Source organism: Engystomops pustulosus, chromosome 3, assembly GCF_040894005.1.
Source record: "Engystomops pustulosus chromosome 3, aEngPut4.maternal, whole genome shotgun sequence".
Classification (NCBI taxonomy): Eukaryota; Metazoa; Chordata; class Amphibia; order Anura; family Leptodactylidae; genus Engystomops; species Engystomops pustulosus.
In genome coordinates this window covers 143,715,655-143,741,628 of record NC_092413.1, presented here as the reverse complement: position 1 = coordinate 143,741,628, position 25,974 = coordinate 143,715,655, and the positions used below count along the sequence as shown (strand labels likewise).

Below are 25,974 nucleotides of genomic sequence, written 5' to 3'. Positions count from 1 at the left end.
TGAAACATCTGCCAGAGGTAGTCATAGACGCTCATACATGCATTTTCACATAGACTTTTCCCTGTAGTTGATAGGCAGTGAGGCATCATTGGCGAGACAGAGGAGCTGCTATTATAGAGCCTACAGCTACCGGTTCTGAATGTTCTCTGTATAGCCCAGCAGTGGCTGTATCATGAGCAGTGCAGGACATGGCAACTCCGTGAACTTCTTCTAGGCAAGACAGTGTCACGTTGGGCAAAGCCACGTCCCCTCTGTCTGCCAGTGCTTTAGGACTGCATGTGCTGCACACATCGGAGGCTGTAGCTGTCCCTTAGACACGTGTGGCATCATAATCACTCAGGAGAGAGCAACCAGAGTGCATAGTGGCTGAAATCTGCTGTGTTAATTGTCACAACCGTTGGACTGAGGGCTAAACACTGCAGTAAGTTGTCACAAGCAGGGTATGGGGATATAGAAGGAGATTTATCGTGCACCTGGCCTCCTGCACCCCTTTTGACGCATTGGATTAAGCCTCTTCATGTATCCGATGGGCAGTGCGACTGGCAAGCAAAACTACGACAGGTTCGACCTGGTGTAGTGTTGCGTAAAAAAAAAAAAAACACAGCGAAAGTTTGCTGGCTTCTTCCACTGCTCGCCATGCCCCCTCCACGCTCACATGGCATGGAGGTGGCATATTCGTTATTTTATTCACAAATTCTTGCACAGCACAATTAGTGAGTGCAGCTGAGAAGTCTTTACCACTCCCAGGTCCTCTCCTGCTGCTCAGCTCCAACTTCTGTACGCACCAGCATCAGGACCTGGAGCAGAGCTGTGCCAGGAGCAGGAGAGGACCCGGGAGCAGTACAGTACAGCTGAGTACCAAAAGCAAAACAAAAATGCTGGAGTGGCACCGTGAAAAAAATCATAGGGTGCAGGTCTTCCTCGGGGAGGAAAAGTGGAGGAATCGGCGTCAAAATTTTGGCTTTTCATCTCCACAGACAGGGCTTAACAACAGTAGTGGCTGCTAAAGGACCTGGTTGCACAGGGGCCCGGGATGGTGGAACTAAAATGTTGTTCTTCTGGGTTCATCCTTAATAGCGACAGCAGGGGCCCCAGTGCTGTCCCTCTATCTCTGCTGTGCTGACCAGGCCCCTCTACATAGCCAACCCATGCACGCAACTAGCTCGGATGCTGGGCAAAACTATGCCTGGTCCGACCTGTCGTAGTTTTGCGTGAAAACCTTCACGTGGAAGTTCTCAGTTTTTTAAAAGTATGCAGGCACAGAGCAGGAACCCCCCCCCCCAAGCTAGCCTGCGCTACCCGGTGCTGAGCTCCTTCACACCCTCTCTGCGGCCACGTGGCGTGGAGGTGGTTTAGTCATGATAATAATTGCATAAATCTCCCCCTATGTGTGTATGGATGTATATAAATGTATATGTATAAATGAGTACATAAATGTGTGTAGAACTTTATATGTGTGATTGTATAGACGTGTGTGTACAAATATGTATGCATTTTTTTTAAGAGGATGGGGAACCCAAGGCAGAAATCTGCTATCGGGTCCAGCCTCTCCTAGTTACCCCTCTGTCCACGGGTTGTACAATGCATCGAAAACTCGATACTTGTGCGATACTTTCATGTAGAACGGTTCAATACCGGAATTCTGACATTTTAGATACTGAATGACTAGAGGGGAATCCTCAGAGGAGACATTGAGCAGGCTATCCTTTTAATAGATGTGTTGGGTCGGCGAATCCTTTGTATTGAAGTGTCAGGCAGTGGCAGAACAGGAAACACGTCATAAGGGAAATATCATGAACTTTCCATATATGGTGTTTCTCCTCTCCCAGAGATTTATCAGAAGTGTCTAAGAACAGAACTGTCCTAGTTGCCCATGGCAACCAATCAGACTCAAGCTTTCATTTCGCCAGAGCTGTTTATAAGACTAAAGGTGAGCTTACATTGGTTCCATGGGCAACTAGAACTGTTTTAACTCAACTACTTCTGATAAATCCCCCCCTCCAAAGTCTCTAAAATTATTTCATGTTATATAATTAAAATTTTTGCCCACACAGGGATTTGAACCGACAATCTCCACTCTTGCCTGCCATAGAAATATTTCTCCAGGTATCAGTATCAAACTCAAAATTCTGGTATCGGTGCAACCCTAGTCCACGGCCCTACCATGTCCACACACTGGACTAATAGCTGCTGCACACTTGAAAGTTGAATTTAACAAATAATTGTGGAAAGGGGAAGGATTTCAAGGGCATTGATATTGTTATTCTTGTCTATACCAATATTTTGTACTAAAATAAAACAATAGATCTTGATGAATTGTGATTCGTCTGTTCCAGTAGACTGAAACCTAATTCATAATATGAAAATATATAGATAATTATGTAGGAATTTTTGTTACATAAGATGCAGTTTTTTGCATTTAGAAATTGTCATACATGTTTTACAGTATCCAAATCTATCCTTCATGGGTCTGTGCGGAAATAGTCTGCATTGCTATAGTAACTAAAACTGTGTGTATTTCTGCTCTACTTGAAAAGTAAATGTAGCGTGTGATGTATTAAATGTAAAATATTGCGCACAATATTTAAAAATAAATTTACTGTAGCCTATATTTATCTAGCAAAGGCTAATGCACATTAAAGCTCTGCAAAAATAGGGCAGCTGAATGTGACTTGTTGATGGTTTTTACCAAGGCCCAACAGCATTAAAAGGAACTTGTCATGGCCTGGCCTGGTTTGGTGGCATCATCCAGAAAATCAACTTTGAAGTGAGATGTAAGTTGGATGTATAAAGTCAAGGAGGCGGAGACTTTAACACAGAAGTCGTGCTCTCCCCACCCTCTGAACACCTTCTCCCATGTGATTCACATTGTGTGCCGGACTTCAGGAGATTTAATCAATGATGTCTCTGGACGCAGGACCATCAATTACAGTGAAGGGGGTGTTCTAAGGCAAGGAGAGCTTGACTTCAGTGTTAAACTCTCCGCCTCCTTCACTTCATAAAACCAATTTACATCTCACTTCAAAGTTAATTTTCTGGATGATGCCACCACACCAGGGCATGAAAGAAACATCATCTAGAAGATACTCAGCTGCTTGACAATATACTGCTAGTGGTTTATTAGGCCCATTTCTCATGACAGCTTCTCTTTAAATGGAATGTCTGCTTTAGATTTACAAGAGTACATTTACAATACACTGATCATAATGTCTCCCCTAGCAGGAACCACTGGCAGTCGTTGTCAGTGTAAAAACCTGCTTCTAAAGTGTTCGGTTTTCTTGAAGCCCTCCTTACAATGGATACTAAAAACATTGCAATGTTCCCAGCCAGTGAATTACAGCAGAAGTCGGGTCCCTTGGAACGAGAGATGTGCTATTTGTAGCAGATAGGACTCACAGGCTAAAGGTGGGGGAATAAATTTCAACTGTCCATCCAGATTCCAAAGAACTTAAGGTTTATTCTATCATCATTTTATATTTCCACGGTGCAATCCCAGCAATAACCAGCACGTTTCAAACCGATAAACCGTACTTGATCTTGACTATGAATAAGAATGGTTTATCTGTATGCTGTGTGTTGGTTGTGGCACCGTGAAAATATGAAAAGATGATTTAATAAATCTGAAGTTCTTTGGAATCTGGATGGACCGTTGGAATTTATTGCTATACGTCTACTTTCACAGAAAGGTTGGTGCTGTGTCGTGTCCATTTTACTTTTACTTATGGGGGTCAGCTGGATTCTAGTCTCTAAAAGGGGAGGGCCCTGGAGAGATGACTTCCTTTACCTAATGTAGTACATGCTAATGTAATGGGCTAACCACATAACTTTTTACCATAACTTTTATGGTAACTGCAAATCCAGCAGAATACACAGTGGTAAATCTGCAGTAGCAGAAATCAAGCAACATTTTCTGGTTTCTGATGCATATATATGTTGCAGAAGGGGTATAAAATGTAATCTTTGCATAGCAAATGTTGAATTCTTAACCAGCATCTATAGTAACAAATTGACATGCTGAAGATTCTGAATCTGTACCAGCAATCTGTTTCCATTCACTGCAATGCTGCTGCAGGAATTCTGCAATAATATCTGAGCACAAAATCTGCATGTAAAATGTGACGTGTACAGGTGGCTTTAGTCTTCTAGACTTAAAAAATAGGTTTAAAGGGAAATATGTCTTTCTGTCTTTTCTAAGCATTTGCATTATAATATAATTGTGTGTTATAACACCGCGCTCAGCAATTTCCGTCGGCTCCATAGAGATTAATGGAGCAAAACGTTCATGCGGAGGGACGAGGGGTCCAAAAGAGGTACGTACAGCCCCATTGGATCCTTTGTTTTTGTGATCTGTGGGGGTCTCATCACTTAGACTCCAACCGATCAGCAAGTTGGGCCCTATCCTCTGCAACATGTATCGATCACATAAAATGGAGGATGTGAAGGAGTAGAAGTCTATGGTGGCTGCTATGATTTCATGTAGATATATGCATGTTGTACAACTTTTAGCTTCAAGAAGGGTGTCAGTCAGTTAATAGGACTCTGTAGGAACCTGTCACTAGCTGTATATGTGAAAATGTGGTGACAGGTTCTCTTTTTAAGTCTATAATTTTGTGTAGAGCTGACACATTCTACCCAACTACTTAATGTAAAAAGTTGCCTCATAAACAAAGATACTTTTCCAGCATTCATCTGCTGTTTTACCATATATATTAGGAAGCTGCATAGGTCCTTTACTCACAGCTTTAGTTGGAGTTACTGTAAAACAAGTTAAAGGGCATCTACCACCAGAATGAAGGACTGTATGCAAATGAGCGTGAGGGGCTCCAGGCTCCCCCTGGCTCATTTGCATACAGGCTTTCATCCTGGTGGTAGGTGTCCTTAAATGTAGGTATTAGTATGTGACTTGTATAGATTAAAATTCATTACAGGTATAGACTTATGACGCTCGATACTGTGGAAACCCCATTTAAATGTAATAGGTAGTTTGTGTTGTTAAAGTGTAGCTATTTTTATCATAATGTGTAGTCAATGACCAGAATAGGCTAAGTGCTTATCTTGATGTCACTGTGACATTAGGATTTTGGAGCTATTTTTATTCATTGTATGATGTATTGGTCAGCCTGTATTTATTTGTAGAACTGAGCAAGTTGTTAATTGTCTCCTTTTCTTCAGGCTTGTATTATTATTTTCTCATTTACTAGTGTGTGACTGCATTTGTTAATTTATTGTCTTTGTGTACATATATTTGTATTGTATTAAGGCTCAGACTGCTATAATTTGCGTTTGCATACTAGCCACATGCCCTGAGCCCTGGGGGTAAACATCTGAGCCTTTTGAAGTGACTTGTGCACTCCTCACACTATGTGAAGAACAGACCGAGGGTGACTGATACTTCTACAAGTTTTTACAGGAAAGGAGTCACCATTCCTTTCTCAATAGACATGCTGTTTTTTGATTGGCATGATGTATTTTGTCAATAGAGTAAAACCAGTCACTGTATAGTAACTGTTCTTTAGATGCTTTTTTTGCATTTTCTTTCCACCGGTAAGTTTATCCCATTTGCACACAGAATCTTTGGAGCTCAACCAGAGTAACAATTAGGTTCTTGGTAATCCCTCTTTCCAAGACCCTTCTCTTCTAACTTTGAACTTCTCTCCCCTACTTCTGGAGTCCTGTCCCTGGGCCCCATAGGCTGTTCTTTTCTTCTTTTGACTTGGTTTTGTCTCTGATATAGACAGAGGTGTGTTATTTCATATAAAAAAGGGACACAGTTGGCATATATCATTTGGTTAGTTGTCAGATCTGTATCTCTGTGGAGGTCCTCATGATATAGTTGTAAGCAACTTCCGGTTTACAAAGGGTATACAAGGATAACTAAGAGTTATACTGTAGGTCTACTTATCGTCCTTGAATAAAGCTTGTTAATATTATTTGACTTTGTTGCTTAGCCATAACATGAGGGATTACAATAAATTCCACACAAGCGGAGTATGAATAGTTTATTGAATATTTTGTACAGTTATTCTTGATCATTGGTAGGTTTATGGAGGATTGGTAAATAAAAGTATAAAGTACTTGATAAAAGTATCTATTGTAAAATACCTTAATCCAGCATTTAAGGGACAAGGTAAGTACTTGTTATTAGATTTCCTGGATGGTTAAAGAAAATCACATACTTTGTTGTTAGTCTATTAAACCTGTGTGTTCAAAATGACGCAAACAGATTATGACACAGTTAGATTGTTAAAGGTCTTTTTGCCTCAGGGCAGTCCCACTCTGTAAAATCAACTTTTCTATAGTTTAGGACCATGGAAAGGTGGGACAGCAGCAAAAGAGCCAGGGGACATCACAAATGCACTAATATGTTCAATCATTTTTATTGGAAAAGCTTTTTTAAGCTACAAATCGGGGATATATAACAATCACATACAATTTATTGTCGTCATACATATGGGATACAATTACAAATATATATGTAGCTCTCCTTAGCCATTATCAGTTCAATACTGGAGGTGAACAGCTGTTAAAGGACTTCAACCAGGTCGTATGTTTTGGTGCACCTGCATTCTTGTGAAAATCATGCTTTCCCAATGTGATCTGGTGTCAGAGGACAAAGGTATGAAGAGGGAGGATCTGCCAACGACATTCGAGTTCGAGAAGTGTTTTCCAGTTTGTCTTGGCATTGACTTATGGCCGGAATGGTACCACTAGTGGACCCGGTTTATGTAACCTCACATAGGGAGCCATGTGGAGAGACAATATAAAGGTATTTAGACAATCACAATCAGACTATCCACACTGGGGAAGGGGGTTAGGGCTAAGACAGATAATGAGACAATAAGGGACTTTGAAGGTAATGAAGGGGGAATGGGAAGGGAAGGCTTCTCTGTGTATTTTATGGGGAAAATGATAGCCAGTACAGAGGGCAATTGCAGAATTACAAAGGCAGATCTGGTTGCTGATCTGTATTTAAGAGGTCCCTGAATCGCTGAGTTTCGCAGAATATTATCCAGGGTTGCCATATCTTTATGAATTGCTCTGATGTGCCTGCGGAGTCTGCCACCATCTCCTCCATACGGTATATAGATAGCATTTCTTGTGTCCAGTCGGAAATGGTGGGAACTACGCTGGAGCGCCACCCGGGAGGAATTACTGATCGTGCTGCAATTAGGACGAATCTCAAGAGGCTACGTTTTTGTTTTCCTATAGCTCCTGGAAGCAAAGACAGTAAGGCCACTTCGGGAGTTTTAGGATTTGGATGCCCTGTAAGTTCAGAAGATACTTCAAAGACCTGGTCCCAGAAGGAAGAAATTGCGCTGCACGACCACCAGATGTGGAGCATGTCACCTTTGTCTGCGTTACATCTCCAACACGTGTCCTGTACCGCAGGAAAGATAGAGTGTGAAAGGGCTGGTACTCTATACCACCTTGCCAGGATCTTAAAATTGTGTTCCTGTGCTGAACTAGCTACCGATAACTTATGGGTAAACAAGAATGCTTTTCCCCATTCCACTGTGGATAACGTGCTACCTAGGTCCCTGGACCAGCCTGCTACGTAGGGAAAGGGTGTGGTGTCTGATTCCTTCAAGAGAAGATTATAGATTTGGGAGATACAGTGTTCCAGAGGGGACTCCAACTGAAATAGGGCCTCAAAGGGGGTGGGTCGGGTATTGAAGGCTGCTTCGGGTCCTGGGCTTCTAAGGAACAATTCCAGCTGGGTCAGTTCCAACCAAGATAGTTTAGTGGAGGTCGCTAGCTCCAGGAATTCATTGTGCAGAGGAATCGATGCCTCCCCCATCGCGCATTTGGAAAATTGTCCATTGTTTTGGAAAATGCAGGCAGGAAATCTGGGTTGTGGAACAGAGGTGTGAGGGGGCCCCATGGACGAGACGGTATCTTACGTTTGGAGAGACCATTCCATGTTTTCGATGTTTGAGCTAAGAAAAGGGTTTGGGGTTCTATTTCTGTGCGTTGGGGGGAAACCCATGGCAACAGTTTGATGGAATTGGAGAGCTGTATTGCTCCAGGCGCACCCATTGTTTGGTGGGTAAGTGGTAGTGCCAGTCAAGTCACAGTAACAAATCTGAGGCCTGATGGTATAGTCTGAAATCTGGCACACTCTCTCCGCCTGCCGACCTGATCATGAACCACCAACCGATCCGCAGGCGTGTGGAGCCACAAATGAAACGGATGAGAGCTGACCGTATGGACTTAAAGAATGAGGACGGTGGGGTAATTGGTATGCCCTGGAAGATGTATAAGAAACAAGGCAGTATGTCAATTTTTCTAACGTTAATACGGCCGAACCAAGACAACTGTTTCCTACTATATCCCCCTAGATCTTTTAGGGTGCGTTCCAGTAGGGGTAGGTAGTTAAGGGTGTATAGCTTTGATAGGTCGGTTGGTACCTGGACTCCTAGGTATTTAATGGATGTGGCTCGCCAGCAGAAAGGAAAGTGTTCTTTGATATGTTGAGTGTCTGCGGGTGTCAAAGATATATTTAACATTTCGGATTTATTGTAATTGAATTTAAAATTGCTTAGGGGGCCATATTTCTCAAATTCCTTCAGAAGGGAAGGGAGCGATATTCTCGGTTGTGTGACATATAGCATGAGATCGACCGCAAAGAGGGCTAGTTTGTATTGTCTCTGTCCTACCTGTATCCCATGTATGTTTGGGTTATGCCTGATGGCTATGGCCAGGTGTTCCATAACTATCACGTATAGCAGGGGTGACAGGGGGCACCCCTGACGGGTTCCGTTTCCTATGTGTAGCGTCTGAGAAAAAACCCCGTTAGCCCTGCGGACATAAAACCCCAATGCACCCTGTCAAAGGCTTTTTCCGCGTTGATTGCGAGAAGACACGAGGGGTTTGCCCTTTTCTGGGCGTGCTTCATCAAGAGGAATGTTTCAACCAAATCATCCCTGGCTTCCCTTCATCTAACAAACCCTACTTGGTCTGTGTTGATTATGTGTGGGAGAGCTAGGGCTAGGCGGTCTGCCAATATCTTGGAGTATAATTTCAGGTCGACATTTAAAAGGGAAATAGGCCAATGTCAGGGGGTCCTTATCTGGCTTCAAGAGAACACTGATATTGGCTTCTAGGGATTGGGAGTGGAAGACTGCGGGTTGAGAAATGGAGTTAAAGATCTTTGTCAAAAGCATGGTCAAGGATTCCCTGAACACTTTATAAAAGGCTGGGGCGAATCCATCTGGACCCGGGCTTTTCCCTGCAGGTGTGTTTTGAATGGCTTTGGTTACCTCTTCTTCGCTAAAATCCTGTTCTAACTCCTCAACATCTTCATCAGCGAGAGGTGGCAGGGCCGTGTCGCTTATATAGTCGTCTATCTTTTTGGCCAGAGTGGATGGGTCCATGTCAGAAAATTGGCCCTTAATGTTATACAATTGGGAGCCGAATTCTGAACTAATATCCGCCGGATTGTGTATGTCTGTGCCCCCGGGGGTTCTAATGTGGGGTATGTGTGTCATGTCTGATCTAGGATGTAAGAGTCTGGAGAGTTGGCGCCCACATTTGTTGGCATATTCATATAGACGGCCTTTGAACCATAAGCGCTGTACCCGTGTTTTCTGGTCCATTAGAGCTTTTATTTCATCTCTTGTTATGATGAGGTCTGCTAGGACTTCTGAGGATTGTTGTTTATGTTTTTGCTCAAGTTCGTGCAACCTTCGCAATAGGGAGGTGAGTTTAAACGCATTTTCTCTTTTTAAGTGAACCTCATGGTCAGTGAAGCGGCTGCGCAGTTCGCATTTAAGAGCTTCCCATTTCATTGGCAAGTCTTCAGGGCGGGTGTCGGGCGTGGGGGAAAGGGGTTCAATGGTTTGTCTAATTTCTTGTATGCATAAGGCGTCTTTGAGTAGGTAGTCATTGAGGCGCCAAGACCAAGGGCGTTGTGTTGCAGTGGGTATAGTAACTGTCAGGTATATTTGTGCGTGGTCTGATAAGACAATATTGCCTATCGTTGTCAAGAGTTCCCAGGTCAGTGCCCTGTGCTGTATCAAGAAAAGGTTGATTCGGCTATAGGAGTCATGTGCCCGAGTAGTAAGTGTAGTCTCTGTTCTTGGGGTGAAGGATCCGCCAGGCGTCAACCAATTGGAGATTATACAGGTCCTTTTTGAGGGAATCTAGCTGCCGCAAAGGGACATGGTTTCTCCCCGAGGAGGTGTCTTGCTTAACATCAAAGGGGAAGTTGAAGTCCCCTCTGAGGATCAACATCCCCTACTCCCTTCTCTGTCACAGTTTTCATTGATACCAGCACCCTGAGGACACCAATAAAGCAGAAAATAGTCCCAAGTACAGCTGTCACTTTAAAATTGCTCTGTGCACAGCAAGTCCTGGGCTGTCTGGGACTGCAGGAAGATACCTAGAGTCCTCTCTGGTGATGGCCTGAGTGCCCATAGAAAGGGCTCTGAGTGCCACCTCTGGCACCAGTGCCATAGGTTAGCCATCACTGATATAGGGGCTCTGGTTATGGCCCCACCTAGCTCATTAGCATTATTTAAAAGTTCATTTTAGAAGGAATGAGGCTACGGATAACTAATATAAGAATACTACCACAGTCACAGTGCCTGAATCTATGAGTAAATGTGTGTTTATCATCATAGATTTTCTTAAAGGTTAGTTGTCCATAAAAATAATTCGATTTTGTTCAGTGAAAAATGGCAGATTTTGATCGAAAATTAGTCTTAGGACTTACTAACATCTGTTTTTGCAATCCTAGCCTCATCCAAGTTGTACCAGATTTTCATATCTGATTTTCACACCTCTGAGCAACTTCCTTCCTTTAAAAATTTACCGTTCTTGGATGGTATCAAAGTACTGTCCATTTTTATCACGCACTCATTGACTGCAGTGGGCAAGTTTCATGATTCAGTCTTGAATCGAAGTAGTGCATGTTCTGTCTTACTAATGAGTCAGAGTTCTGTAGACTTGGCCAGCACTGATAGGAGAAAGTAGTTTTTGGGCAAGGACCCTAATGTATATGAACTGCACAGGTATCACTGGACCCAAGCTCTCTTGGTAGTTGTGTGTTCCACGGTTGATATGCCGCTAATTACTAAGTAAGCCAGAGTAGTATTACATTATATTTTATAAGTGATCAGACCCTCTAGGGTTTAAAAAAATCATTTTCTCTAGAAGGCATCCACTAAAATATTCATTTAAATAATCTCTTCTCTTCTCATGTCTTATTTTTTTAAAACAAAAAACATTTATTTGCACACAAATTCACAGAGCAGAATAATTCCAGTGATACATATGCAATACATACAAAATAAGCGAACATCTTGGCATAACCTCCAAGAACTAACCCCACCTTCCCTTAGGTATGATTTTCTCAAGTAGTATGCAGTATGTTTTAACCTTGTATGCCTCGAAGCCCTTTTAGAGTTCCATGTACTCTCTCATGTGTTCGTTAACAACTCAGAGAACTGTATAAAACAGAAATAAATCCAATAACCTAAAACAACATCCAACATCAGGTGCTCACATACTGTCTCGATACACGATGGATCTACCTCAGTCTCCGCCTGGTCTTGTCGCGTGTCCGCGTAAACTCTGTTTATTCATATCTAGCCACTGGAGTGTAGACCTCGGTTTATCAAAGAAATGTGTGGTTCCCAGCAGCGCCACTCGCAGACGGGTTGGGTACAGCATCTAATAGGAAACCCCCAGCGCTCTCAGCCACCTCTTTATATCCAAGAAGTGCATCGACTTCTTCTGCACCTGTTTATAGATAAATCCTGTAAAAAAAAAAAAAAAAGCTATTCTCACGCCATTTATTTTAATGTCCTCTGTATCACGAGCTTGTTACAGTATCTTATCTCTGTATAATGCAACAACCTCCACCTTCTCCGATACTCCCACCAGCTTAACGTTGTTTCTGTGCAGCCTGTTTTTAAGATCATCTGCTTTCACTTGCAGGGCTAGCACAGCTTGCGACTGTTCCCGCACCTCACTCCTCAGAGGCGGGAGCGCCTCCTCTATCTCTTGTACTGTATTCTCCACAGCAGTTGTTCTCTCAGTCATTTTATGCATATCGTTTTGCACAAGTAATATTTATTCTTCCAAGCTACAAACTTGGCCAGTCAATTGCCTAAGAGAAGAAGTATTATGTTGCACTGCCCTCATAATGGCAGTCAGCGTGGGCTCAGCTACTTTTTCCACTATTTGGTTGTCCCCATGCAGCCACTCCTCCATGGCGCCATCCCCATCCACCTTAGTGCTGCATATCTAGACCCTGTGGAGCAGGCTGTTGCACCTCTGGGTCCTGAGGCCATGTGGGCAAAGCTGACTAATTTTGCAGCATTTTCTGCCCGCACCCATATGCTGGCAGGCGCCATCTTGGTTGATCCACTCGCCCTGCTTATGTGCCGATTTTTGGCACTTAGTCCCCATCATACCTGCTCTAGTGTGCGTCCACTCAATCCCCGCTCTATGTCGGCTAAAAACTTCTATCTGCAGGATTCTAGTGGCGGAACTCCAGCTTCAGCCGCTAACATCCGGTGGTGTCCAGCTGTGTTTAATTAAACTGATTGGACTTGATTAGAAAAGGTCTAATATAAGGCTTTACAGCTCACTGTGCATGTCAGAGCACTTGAGAATTATGAAATCTAAGGAACTGCCCAAGGAGCTCAAAGACAGAATTGTGGCAAGGCACAGATCTGGCTAAGGTTACAAAAGAATTAATGCAGCACTCAAGGCTCCTAAGAGCAGAGTAGCCTCCAAAATCCTTAAATGGAAGAAGTTTAGGACGAGAGAGGTAATAATAATAATTTATTTATATAGCGCTATCCAATTCCGTAGGGCTTTACAGATACTGGGGAACATACAAATAAAATAAGACATTACAGAGCAATAACAGTCATGTGAAACAATAGGAGTGAGGGCCCTGCTCGCGAGTGCTTACAGTCTATGAGGATGAGGGGGTGACAAAAGAGGTATAAGAGCTTGTATAATGGTTCGTCCATTTTTATAAGGGGATGGAATAAAATAATTTAATAAATAAAAAATGCTGCTCCTTGAACCAGCCATCAGCTGCCATCTTATATACAAAGTCCAAAGTCAGTGGGACCGCAAAAGAAGCATTTTCTGGATAACAGACAAGGGGATTACCCAGAATTAGTTAATAAAGAGTTGAACTTCATGCAATAGGCCTGCCTAAATAAGGGAGGGGTAGAGAAGAACCCCAAGATCACTGTGGTTGAGCTGCAGAGATGCAGTAGGGCGATGAGAGAAAGTTCCACACCGTCAACAATCACTGCAGTCGTCCCTCAGTCAGGGCTTTATGGCAGAGTGTGACAACAGAAGCCTCTCCTCAGTGCAAGACTTATGAAAGCCCTTATACAGTTTACAAAAAAACTCATGAAGGACTCCCAGACTATGAGAAATAAAATTCTCTGGTCGGTTGAGACAAAGATTTGTACTTTTTGGTGTTCATTTGTGAACGGTATGTGTGGAGAAAACTAGACACTGCTCAACACCTGCCAAATACAATCCCAACAGTGATACATGGTGGTGGCAGAATCATGCTATGGAGTGTTTTAAGCTGCAAGGACAGGGAGATTGCATTCATCTTTCTTTCAATTGCAACCAGCTAAGTACAGAGATATCCTGGATATAACCTCTTTCAGAGTACTCTGGATCTCAGACTGAGCTGAAGGTTCACCTTCCAACAAGACAATGACCCCAAGCAAACAGCTAACATAACAAAGCAGTGGTTTCAGAACAACTCTGTGACCATTATTGACTGGCCGAGCCAGAGCCCTGACCTAAACCCAATTAAGCATCTCTGGAGAGACTTAAAAATGGGTGTCCACCAACATTCACCATCCAACATGAGGGAAATGGAGAGGATCCCCAAATCCAGGTGTGAAAGACTTGTTGTATCATTCCCAAGAAGACTCATGGCTGTACTAGCTCAAATCATGCTTCTACTCAATTCTAAACCGAGGGTCTGAATGCCCATGTGATATTTCAGTTTTTCTTGTTAAATCAGCAAAAATATCTACATTTCCCCATTTTTTTTACTGTCAAGATTGGGTGCAGAGTGTACATTAATGAGCAAAAAAAGAACTTTTTTGATCTTGCCAATTGGCTGCAATGAAACAAAGAGTGAAAAATTTAAAGGACTCTGAATACTTTCCGTTCCCTCTGTATGTGTGGTAATATGTGAGGTAATATGTTAGGTGATATGAGGTAATATGTGAAGTAATGATAAAGCAACAATACTTATATCTGTGATACTCCAGTTACATCCATAGCTGCAACTATCCACGGTTAGATTATCTCACATGCCTACAGCTCTGGCTGTGACTGTATAAATCTGCCATTATTCTTAGTATAAGGCAGCTTATGTGTGAGGTAATATTTTTCAATTGTGCCGCTGATATCATATATGATACTCCAGTCACATCCAAAGCTGGAATCTTATTCATGCCATTAGAAGGAGTTGAAGATAAAAGTACTTCACATTACCTGGACAATTAGTTAATCTGTAATATGTGGTGTTGAATAAAAGATTTGAAATGCTACAGCTAGTGGTAATATTTAAAAGACAAAATATCTAAAGTGCTGCTTTTTGGCCATTTCGCCACCTATAAACATTTGAATAAAAAGTGATCAAAAGTGTTAGAATATTTTGACAGAAATTGTTCTTTCTCCATAATATTTTTCATTTATTTAAAAGTATTAAAATGTAGCAAAGCAATATAAATTTGGCATCTAGGTGTGATGTGATTGTGTTGAACCAAAGAATAAAGTTGACTCGTCATTTGGACCATACAGTAAAAGCTGTAAATTCAAAAGAAAAAAGGCTGTGACATTAAAAGGTTAATGGAATTTGTAAAGATTGAAGTAGCTGTAAACAATAGCAACTTAGATAGCACATCAATTAGCTCCGCTGCTAGAACTGCTTCTATGGAAACCACATCATAGTGATGGTTTCTTCATGTTAGGGTTCTTTAACTTCTATAGGAAGTATTTAAAAAAACAGGATTAGTTGAAAAAAGGTGAAATCTTGTAGATCTATTGTGTGAGGGTTTTATTCATTTTTGTGTACAGTGCTGTTTAGGGGAACTGAAGTTCAGACATGTCTACATCTTGAAAGAAATACAGGTGAAAATAGAAGGAAAACTGTATTTTAAAGTCCCAGCGCATACAACACATACGGTAAGGGGATGCCAGTCTGGCTGAAGTAGGCAGACACAGTTCGCAGATGTATGAAAGGTGTATGAAAATAATGCAGAAAATGCTATATTAAATGCATCTTGCCTGTTCTGGTGTAATATTAATCTAACTAGTGGGACCATTTAATATGATCTGAAAGTAAGTGCTGCTACAAGCAAAACTGTAAGTGGAAAATGATAGTGTAAGCGGATTGGCATCAGAATTTTAATATGAGTTATGACATGGGTTTACTATGGAGCTACCAATGGTCCTTCTCTGGTGAGTGGTTTTAGAAAAATGATGAGGCAGCTTGAGAAATGAGGAAAACCATGCTTCATAAATTGTGTCTATACACTGCACGTTAAGAAGAAAATGGATTAATGTTTACAGTTGGATTAACTGCAGTGCTGATCTGGGCCCACACCTCGGATTTTTACAGCAAGTAATCAGGTTGTTGAGGTGTAGATGCTGTTTGTCACTACCATTGTTTTCAGTGTAGAGAGAGAAGGATTTGTTTTCATGCATGCCTACACCTGGGACCTGAGTCTAAGTGGTACCCGGTTTTTGCCAGAGCCAGCAGCAAAGCAGGTTGGACTTGTTGTGGCGTGATACCACCTTTTCGTTCCACAGGCACGACTTTGTCCGCTGTGGCAGCCAAGACGAAGTACAGACAGGGGGTCAAGACCGGTGGCACAGGATCAGAGTCAGAGACGTAGCAGAAGGTCAGGAGGGGGCAGCACAGGAACTTTCAGAGTCTGTGGACCCTCTGGACCAACGGGGGGAGATGATGGTTCTAGCCGCAACCCGGGACCGGAGTCTAACTGGCCCCTGGTCTTTGCCAGAGCTCGCTGCAAAGCTGGATGGTCTTGCTGCGGCGGGGTACCACCAGGTTGTTCCACGGGTACGACTAGGCCCGTGGTGGCAGCCAAGGTAGAGAAGCAGGAAACAGGAACCACAGGATGGCACAGGGGCGGATCTTCGGAGTAGGAACCGCTGGAAGGAGCCAGAAACGGGAACGGACCTCGGTTGTATGGCAGGACCTCGGCTGGATGGCAGGACCTCAGGACCACTGGGATAGCGGAGCGCCACAAGAATAACGGACCGCCACAGGAATCCAGGAATGCCACAGGGATACAGGACCACCACAGGAAAAACAAAGGAATACAGGAACTCAGAGGAACACTAGAATATAGACACATGGAGGAAACCTGGGAATGCAGGAACACTAGGAAACACAGGAGGGCTTTCACTTCAGGGAAATGAAGATCCGGCAGAGAGTGAAGGGAGGTGCCGGATTATAAGGGTGCGCCGGATTAGCCAGCGCCAATAAGGAGGACGCTGGCCCTTTAAGTCAGGACGAGTTGGCCCGCGCGCCCTAGAGGCCGGGGACGCGTGCGGCTGCAAGCACCAGGAAGCAGGTGAGTGAGTCCGGGGCAGGCATGGCACAGTGGAGCACGGGTGTACCCGCGCTTCGCGACATGGATCGCAGGGTCGCCCGTGACACGCACAGGGCGACAGACAAACTTTCTCTAAGGCTTTGAGGCACAAAGATCCGGCAAGGGACACAGGAAGGAGCTTTAAATTTATCAGGGAAGGTGACTGGCAAGTGGCAATTATCAGCGTGCTGGCCCTTTAAATTTTACAGGCGGGGATGCACCAACAACAATCCGAGGGAGACGCTGCTGGAACCCGGGAGGTTGACTGAGGCAGCGTGCCACACGGAGGTGCACGGGTACACCTGAGACATGGGTTGCAGGGTAAAGATGCAACAAATATACCCAGAAATGCTCTTTTTCTTGTGTAAACTAAGCCAATTTAATAGCAGGTATTAGTAGAGTTATAATGTAGCCAACTTTAACATCGAGCATTATCGTATAAGACTAATTTAAAACTTTAACCTGATGTCGGCACATCAGCCCATTCTATAAAGGGAACCTGCCAGCAGAGTTAAAAAAAAAAACACTACCAATATTTTCTACAAGCTTAAAAGGAACCTGTTGCCACGTTTTCACAAATACAGCCAGTAGGTTCCCATAGATCCTTACATGTGATAGTCCCTGGCATTCTCTCCCATCTACTCCTTACACATGACCTACGCCACTTCTAAGTATTCACCACCTCATGTCATGTAACCAGGTTTATGTCATCTAAGGTCCTGCTACATCTGCAATGTCTACCTCATGTATGCATCTGTTCACATTAAATCACACCATGCTTTCTTGGACACATGGGGAGGGGTAGAAGTCCATGGAGATTGCTCCAATTTCAAGTGATCAGATATATACATGGGGCAGACATTGTAGATGTAACAGGACCTTAGATGACATCACCCTGGCCACATGACTTTAAGTGCCCAATTATGTATTGGGCGGCGTATTATATCACTGAGAACTGTCAATCAGGAACAAGGAGGCAGGGCAATGCAGTAACCACTGAATATGAAGGGCATCATTGGACTCACATCAGGTGACTTGCATATAAGTTTACAGTATGTTCCCACCCACCCATTGAACTATTATTTTGGGTGGGTTCATTTCAATGGCAGGTTTTATTTTTTTTCATAGCCTAGCGTGGTGGGATCATCCAGAAAATCAACTATGAAGTTAAATTGCATGTATAAAGTCATGGAGACAGCAGTGAAGTCAAGCTCTCCCTGCCTCCAAACCCCTGTGATTTGCAACATGCACTAGACTTAATAAGAGCCAGTTAGAGGTGTCCTTAAATCACAGTGAAGGGGGCATTCTGAGGTTTAAGCTGTTGTGTGTTTAATCAAAAATATATAACAGGCCAGGAGGGTGACAAAAACAAGAAAGAGCTTATACTTGCCTTCGCCAGCACTCCAGTTTGTCCTCCGCCTTCTCCCATTGGTTCTGTGCCTCTGTTTGTTTACAAAGTCAGGGCACGCATACCTGACCACTGCTGCGCGACGGACACATCATTGCATTCAATTCTGTAGCCGGTGAGTGGAAGTGGTTCCCATGACAGGTTCCCATTAAAGGAAAGACAAGTTGGAAAAAGAGAATCTTTTTCTGTTCATTCATTCGGGATTAATTCATCTGATTTTTTTTTTTTTACCATGGTTGATCTTTCCATTGTCTTCTTCATGTGTATCTGGGATTTTATTCTTACTTTTTTTCTAAAAAAAAAATCAGTTTTTTTATTACAGGCCAATTTTGCAAGCTTTCCCACGTACAAGTAATTTTTATTGTAGGTACACTTCAACGAGATCTAAAAAAAAAATGAAAAAAACACATTTATAGGATTTTTAAATATCATTTTAATGCATGAAATGAGTATTTGACCCCCCCCCCCTCAAAATGAGCAAGAATTCTGGTTCTTTCAGTGCTGTTAGTTTTTCTGTAAGATGCTCCTTCTACTCTGCAATCATTACCTGTTTTAATTGCACCTGTTTTCCGTATCAAAGACACCTGTCCACACACAATCTATCAGACTCCATCCTTTCCACCATGGGCAAGACCAAAGAACTGTCTAAGAACACCAGGGACAAAATCGTAGACCTGCACAAGGCTTGGATGGGCTACCGAACAAAAGGCAAGCACCTTGGTGAGAAGACAACAGCTGTTGGCCCAATTATTAGAAAATCAAAGGAACACTAGATGACCGTCAAGCAACCATGAAGTTTGGGGGTTGTATTTCTGCAAAGGGGACAGGATGACTGGGAGGATGAAGGGAGGATGGATGGTGCCATGTATCACAGGATTGTGGACAAAAACCTTCCCTCAGTAAGAGCATTGAAGATGGTTCGTGGTTGGGTCTTCCAGTATGACAATGACCCAAAACAAACATCCAGGGCAACTTAGGAGCCAGCTCCCTATGAAGCAATTTAAGATCCCGGAGTGGTCTAGCCAATCTCTACACCTGAACCCAATCATAAATCCTTGGAGGGAGCTGAAACCCAAGACTGTCCAGCAACAGCCTCAGAACTTGAGAAGATCTGAAACCTGAGAAAGCTTGGTCAAGAAATACAGAAAAACGTCTGACCTCTGTAATTTTGTTTTTGTACCAAATAATACGTTGTTTCTCTATGGGATCAAATACTTAATTCATGCAATAAAATGTTTATTATTTAAAAATCATACAGTGTGATTTTTTTTTTTTTGGGGGGGGGGGGGATTTTCTTTTATAGATTTTCTCTCACATACTGTATGAAGTGTACCTACAATAAAAATTACAAACCTCCTTTGTACTGAGAAAACTTGCAAAATTGGCCTGGGATCAAATATTTATTCTTCCCACTGTAAATCAGAATAATCCATACAAACACCAGTGAAGGGATTCAGTAGCTAATATTAGATAACAGTATTCAGGAGGCATCATAGACCAAGGTCTATCGCTGTACCACAGAGAAATTGTACAATGTATAAGTGTCTGCATAAATGTATGAAAAAATATCTCTGCATGTATGTCCCTTACCTCTTCTACCTGTCCTTTTATCTTAAATGCATCTCTGTCTTCTTCAAAAGACCCTGCTTTGCTACCTGTGAATAGTTTACCTGCTGTTCACAATCTGAGAGTCAGCACAGAAAATTGCATATCACTGCATGCCAGTACCACCAGCACCAGTTCATGTGGGGGCCTCTACCTGCCCCATGATTATTGTTGTATCTGCTTGTCCTCACTAACTCCTGCGTGTTCCCATCCAGTGGATGCTCTGCGAATGGAGTGGCGTGAGGGGAGATGCAATGCTGCTTTTTATCATCAGAAAAGACCATACCTTGTACGAAGGTTTAATCTACAAGTCCCATCGGAGAGCCAGGAGTTCCTAGAGGTGACACATGGTTTGCCTTGCTGTGACACATGACCTCTGCACACTGTTACAATGCACTGACAATTTCAGCACCTCTAATCCCAGCAATTTTCTGCATGAGCAAGCATGTTTAAGTCATCTAGGGCTTACTGCCATGGTACAAGTGACAATGTCACCTCCGCATGATTCGTGTTATCACGGTTAATTCTTTAATGTTTTATAGCTGCAGTGACATGTTTAAAGTGCCTCATTAAAGCAGGATGGAGGTGGGGGCCTGCAGATTGTGTATCTTATTTCACTAGCACTTATCGTATAAAAAGGCATGCTTCGTCTGTGGCAGTCAAAGATGATCATTTGATTCCTGTCTACAGAGATGTACAATAGCTATTCCAAGAGTTAGACAGCTGTAATAAGTGCAGAAGTGTTTCAGTATAATTGGACTTATGGCACTGTACAGTGACAGTGGACAAGATTCTGTACATGTTAGGAGCCAGATTCATTTATTGTTGCCTGGCAGTAAGTTCTATCCTTTGCATCAATGGGAAACAAACAAAAGGTGGATGTACCAGTGGCAAATTATTAGGGGCATTGACTGCCTGGTCCCTTGGATTTTGTCAGAGCTTAAAGGGAACCTGTCACCAGGAGACCCATTTTTTGCATTTCCCCACAGAGCATAGTACATACACTGCCAAAGTGTTTTTGTATTAAAAATTGGTTTTACAGAAAAAAAGATATGTTATATTCTACCTTTCATTAGCATGTGCTGTGTGACTAGGCAGTTGCCAAATGGGAGGGTCTGGAAAGGATCAGTTCCCCCCACCCTTGGGGAACAGGTTCTCCATGTGACCTCTTCAAATATATGAAAACACCCATCACTGGGCTTAGCGAAGCTTAGCCCCCTGCTCCTCTACAGCCAATCCTGAGTGTGAGGAGTTATTCATATATTTGAAAAGGTCACATGTTTCCCAAGGGTGGGGGGGGGGGAACTGCTCTGCTCTGTGGGGACTGGGGGAGTGCTAAAAATGGGTCTCCTGGTCACAGGTTCCCTTTAAACAGAGAACCTGTCAGCAGAAATGGTACTAATGAGCCACTACCAGTATGTTGCCAAGCATGTTAACCATGTCTAGATTATATTTCTTTCATAACCCATTGAAGTGGAACCTTGTAGAAAATCAACTTTGAAGTGAGATGTAAATTGAAACTATAAAATCATGGAGGCAGAGAGTTTTGCACTGAAGTCAAGCTCTACCTTCCTCAGAAAACCATTCAACCTCATTGAAAATCATTCAATTATGGTGAAACCAGTATGACATCCGTGCTAAACTCTCCTCCTTCTTGACTTTATACAACCTATTTACATCTCACTTCAAAGTTGATTTTCTGGATGATGTCACCAAAATGGTCCACAAAAGAAACATGATCTGAAAGGTGTTAATCTGCTTGACAACATGCTCGTAGTGGTTTATTAGTCCAATTTCCTCTGTCAGGTTCCCTAGTATATTTAAAATTTATATATTTAATTTCTTGTAGTGGAATTCAAAACTACTAATTGAGTGTTTAAATTACTGTATAGTGGTGACCCTGGTAGAAAAGAGGTCATACCTACAACTGGTGATATTACTTTATGTGATGCTGTAAACCTATTTTCGCTTGAAAAAAGCATGTGCACAATTGAAATATGATGGCTGCATCTACAGCTGGTATGAAATTTTGCATGTGCAGGATTGGAGGGTGGATTGTTTTGTTTCAAGTTGACATTGTTATTCTGAGGCATAGCATATATATTGTAGTTATTTGCCTGCAGTGTTTGAAGAATCCACTCCAATAGAGAAGAGAGCCATAGCTTCTGCATACATTCACAAAGTAACAATGATGGTAAATTTTCACCCATTAATGGCTGCACTGTGATAGAGCTACACAAATGTTCAAGTCTTTTTCAGATGTAAATAGAAACCTCACGCCTGCGCTGAGAACCGCTTCACAGCAAACTGTGCATGTGCACAGTCTCTGTACATTGTAACTAGGCAGAGGTCAGGTATACAAACCCACTACATAGTTTGCGTAGCTCCAGTGCCTGCCTGTCTAGCCTCCCTCACTAGACTGAGCAGCAATCGCATGTTCCCGCTCAGTCTGTGAGGGAAGCTTTGAGACAGTACATCACCACACCACAGCACAGCACTGAAAAGGGTTGTCAAAGTGGCTGGCATATGAATTGTGGGGGTTATTGGGCACTGGCTGGCATATGAATTGTGGGGGGTGGGAATTGGGGCGCTAGCTGGCAAATGGATTTGGGATCAATTAAAGGGCAGCGGCTGGCTTATTGATTCAGGGGAGAATTAAAGGGTCACTGTCTGGCATATTGGGGCACATTTACTTACCTGGTCCTGCGGAGTTCACGAAAGTGCATAGTTGATTTATGCACTGCCACGATTCACTAAGATTGTTCGCCCAATATCCTGCATGTGTCGCTTCCCCACTCAGGTCCGGTGGAGTTCACCTTCTTCCCGGTGCATGTAAGCGCATTGTCTTGCGACACTATTTGAAAGACGGCACTCTCCCGATTTCTGTTGCATGAAAGCCAGCACAGATGTGCCAAAATCCGATCGTGTGCAACACAATCCCCAGTTGGAAAAAACAAGGAAAGTCCCTTGTTGAGAAGGACCTGGGTGTACTAGTAGATCATAAATTAAACTACATGCAATATCAATCAGCTGCCTCTAAAGCCAGCAAGATCTTGTCATTGCAATATTACCACAGTACAAGGCATTGGTTCGGCCTCACCTGGAATATGTCATCCAGTTCTAGGCACCGGTCACAAAAAAAACTATGCTCTGAAGCTGGAGAGGGTACAACAAAGAGACACAGAAATGATAAGGGGTATGGAGGGTTATGAGGAAAGATTAAAACAACTAGATTTATTTAGTCTGGAAAAGAAACGACTAAGAGGAGACATGATTCATTTATATAAATATATGAATGGTCCATACAAAAATGTGGCGGAAAGTTGTTTCAGATTAAATCAAATCAAAAGACATGGAGACCCTGTCAGTGTCTGTAGAAAACAAGGTTTAATCACCAGAGGCGCTTGCCTCAGGCGCTGGTCACAGTAGGGACAGCAGAGAGCTTCCAAAACGGTCTAGATGCCTTTTTACACCTAATTAACTTTGTCGGTTATGTTATATAGAATTGCTTCCTCATCCAATCCCTTCCCTTCCTTGGTTGAACTTGATGGGCATGTGTCTTTTTCAACTGTATAAACTATGAATATGTCAGTCAGTGACCCTTTAATTGTCCCCTGAATCAATATGCCAGTCAGTGCCTCATACCCTGCCCCACAATTCATATGCCAGCCAGTGCCCAACATCCCCCAGACACAATTCATATGCCAGCCAGTGCCCTATGCCCCCCTCAATTCATATGCCAACCAGTTCACCAAATCTCCCCCCTCATAGTTCATTTGCCAGCCAGTGCTTCAAATCCCCCCCCACAATTCATATGCCAGCCATTTTGCCACCCTTTTAAAAAAAAAAAAAAAAAAAAATATTTTATCTCAGATAATTGAGGCATGCCTGGGTTGATGTAGTGTCTCAAAGCTTCCCTCAGGCTGCGCAGTCTATGTAGCAAGTTTGTGTACTTGAGCTCTGACTAGTTACAAAGTGCAAAGACAGTGTGCATGCACAGTTTGCTGCAAGGTGCAACAAAACCGCCAAGCAGCTCACTGCACCGGCATGAGTGTGTACAGCTCACAGGAGGATGTGGAAGGGGATGAAATTGCATATTGACGAGCAGGGACCGAGCAGAGTGTTATGCTAATTACCCAATGAATGTTGTGATTTGAAATGAGGCATCCCCCTGGGACTTGAGCAGGACTAGTTGGCAGGAAGCCAGGTTAGTTTTAGAAGAGCATATTGCACAAATGCAGGGCAACTAAGGTCTAATTGTAAGAGTTATGGAATACTTAGCAGTGCCTATTAGAATCTGTCACCAATTAGCCTTCTGGTGACAGGTTCCCTTTAAGAAAATAGTCCAAATACATACATGAAGGCAGTATGGCACAACTGATAACCTTCCAATACATGAGTTTTAAACTTAAAGCCGGCACCAAGGATTTGATGATCAGATCCAAAAATAAATTAAAGGATGTTTTTTCTGTCGTTTGCTGTAAACCAATAACCAGTGTAAATCGGTATATGGTTTATTGATTATAAAACAAACAAAATATATAAATATACAATATATAAAATGTTATACATTTGAACTGTGCATTTCAAATTCTGACAACCCAGACAAGGAGACGCAGCCAAGAGACCTAGGGTCACTCTGGAGGAGCTGCAGAAATCCCCAGCTCAAGTGGGACAATATATCTGTAAGACAACTATTAGCAAGAGGACAAAACATGCACATGGAAGAAGGTGTTCTGGTCAGATGAGACCAAAATGTAATTCTGCTGGTCAGAGCCAGTTTTAGGCAAAGTGGGGCCCTGGGCAAAACTAAAAGTGGGGCCCCAAAATTCAACTATTTTATGAACAGTCACATTCAGTAAGAGGCTCCCTCTTGAAGTTTACAAACTGTAGTATGGTAAGACAATCTGTAATATGGGACTGTAGGATAATTTTATTGGAGATAGACAGATCATAGGTAGATTGATGATAGAAGATAGATTTCTAGATAGATTTCTTTGATGCATAAATCTATAGCAGATTATATATAGATAGCTGATAGGTTTACAGTGACATCAAGATTCACTGCTTCAAGCAGTGAAGCAGACTTCACTGCTTGAAATAAAATTTTTCTCTATACAGTACATACTGCGTTTAAAAGTGTTCCAGCAAATGGCAGAAGAGACACAGGAAATACTTGAGTATTACAGTGATGATGGGTTAAACAAAGTAGATATATCTGGCATTTGACAAATGTTTCTTTTATTTTGTAGTAAATATTAAGCTTTGCTATATAGTTAACTCTTTAGGCTCATTTCACACTACCGTTCCTTCCCGCCGTTAAAAAAACTAAGAATGAAAGAGTAACGGAGATTTAACATATTAATTCAAAATCCCATTGACATCAATGTAAATTTTATGTCGTCCGCTATGTTCTGTTTAGGCAGGGATCAGTTATCCATGCATTTTTTTTTGGATGCAAAAAAATAACGGAGGTTGCAGTGCTTTTCTTCCGTTGATAAAAATGCATTGATAACAGATCCATACCAAACTGAAAATAGCAGATTACATTAAATTTACATTGATATCAATGGGATTTTTTATTAATACATTAAACCTCCATTCTTCACTTTTAAGGAACGGTACTGTGAATTTAGCCTTACATGTACGTAGTATGTGCAAGCAGTGAGATTCATCAAACACTGGGCTTTCCTAATTCAATGAGGTTTGGTGTAGATAAAGATAGATCACAAAAAACCCATACACTTTTGATTTGGTTCTTGATTTTACAGGTGACATGTGTTAACAAACTGACTCGCAAAAATGTTCAAAAATGCAAATATGTCTGGAAGACATGCCATGTTTCTGAAGTGATCAGCACATGCCGCATGTAAAAGATACTGGAGTTTGTGAAGATGGTAAAAAGTCCTCTTTAATAAAACATAATTATTATTTTTTTTATAAATCTGGAAGTTTTCAAGCACAACTTTCTTTTTGTTGTTTAAACTAAAAGTATTAAATAACTGACTGACAGCAAAGCTTTATAACATGTGAGATTCTCATGTATATTTGTGATAGACTGGTACGTTACCTTGTGTCATACCTTTCTATGCTTTATCATACAATAAAGAAAATGTGATATTAATGTATGGTAATAGTTTTTAATTCAAAGAACAAAACTCGCACATATAACCTGTACTGTGACTTTCTTGGGGCGTTGTGATTATTCAGTTATCTCATGTGAACAGGTTGCCTGGGAATGCTGGCTGTTTGCTTTTTAGACTACCTTTTAGCTCTCTGGGTTATAACAAAAAATATCATTTTTGGTACAGTGCTCCTGTCGATTTGGGACAAGGAACATTT

General features: G+C 42.2%; 1 protein-coding gene across 2 annotated transcripts in view; it reads left to right on the top strand.

The window, feature by feature from the left end:
* FAM131A (family with sequence similarity 131 member A) overlaps positions 1 to 25,974 on the top strand; it is a 44,742-nt gene that overhangs the window by 7,843 nt on the left and 10,925 nt on the right. For both annotated transcript variants that reach the window (XM_072142373.1, XM_072142374.1), the window contains exon 2: positions 19,848 to 19,972. In XM_072142373.1, coding sequence (XP_071998474.1) covers positions 19,848 to 19,972 — 125 coding nt within the window. The remainder of the gene's footprint in view (positions 1 to 19,847; positions 19,973 to 25,974) is intronic.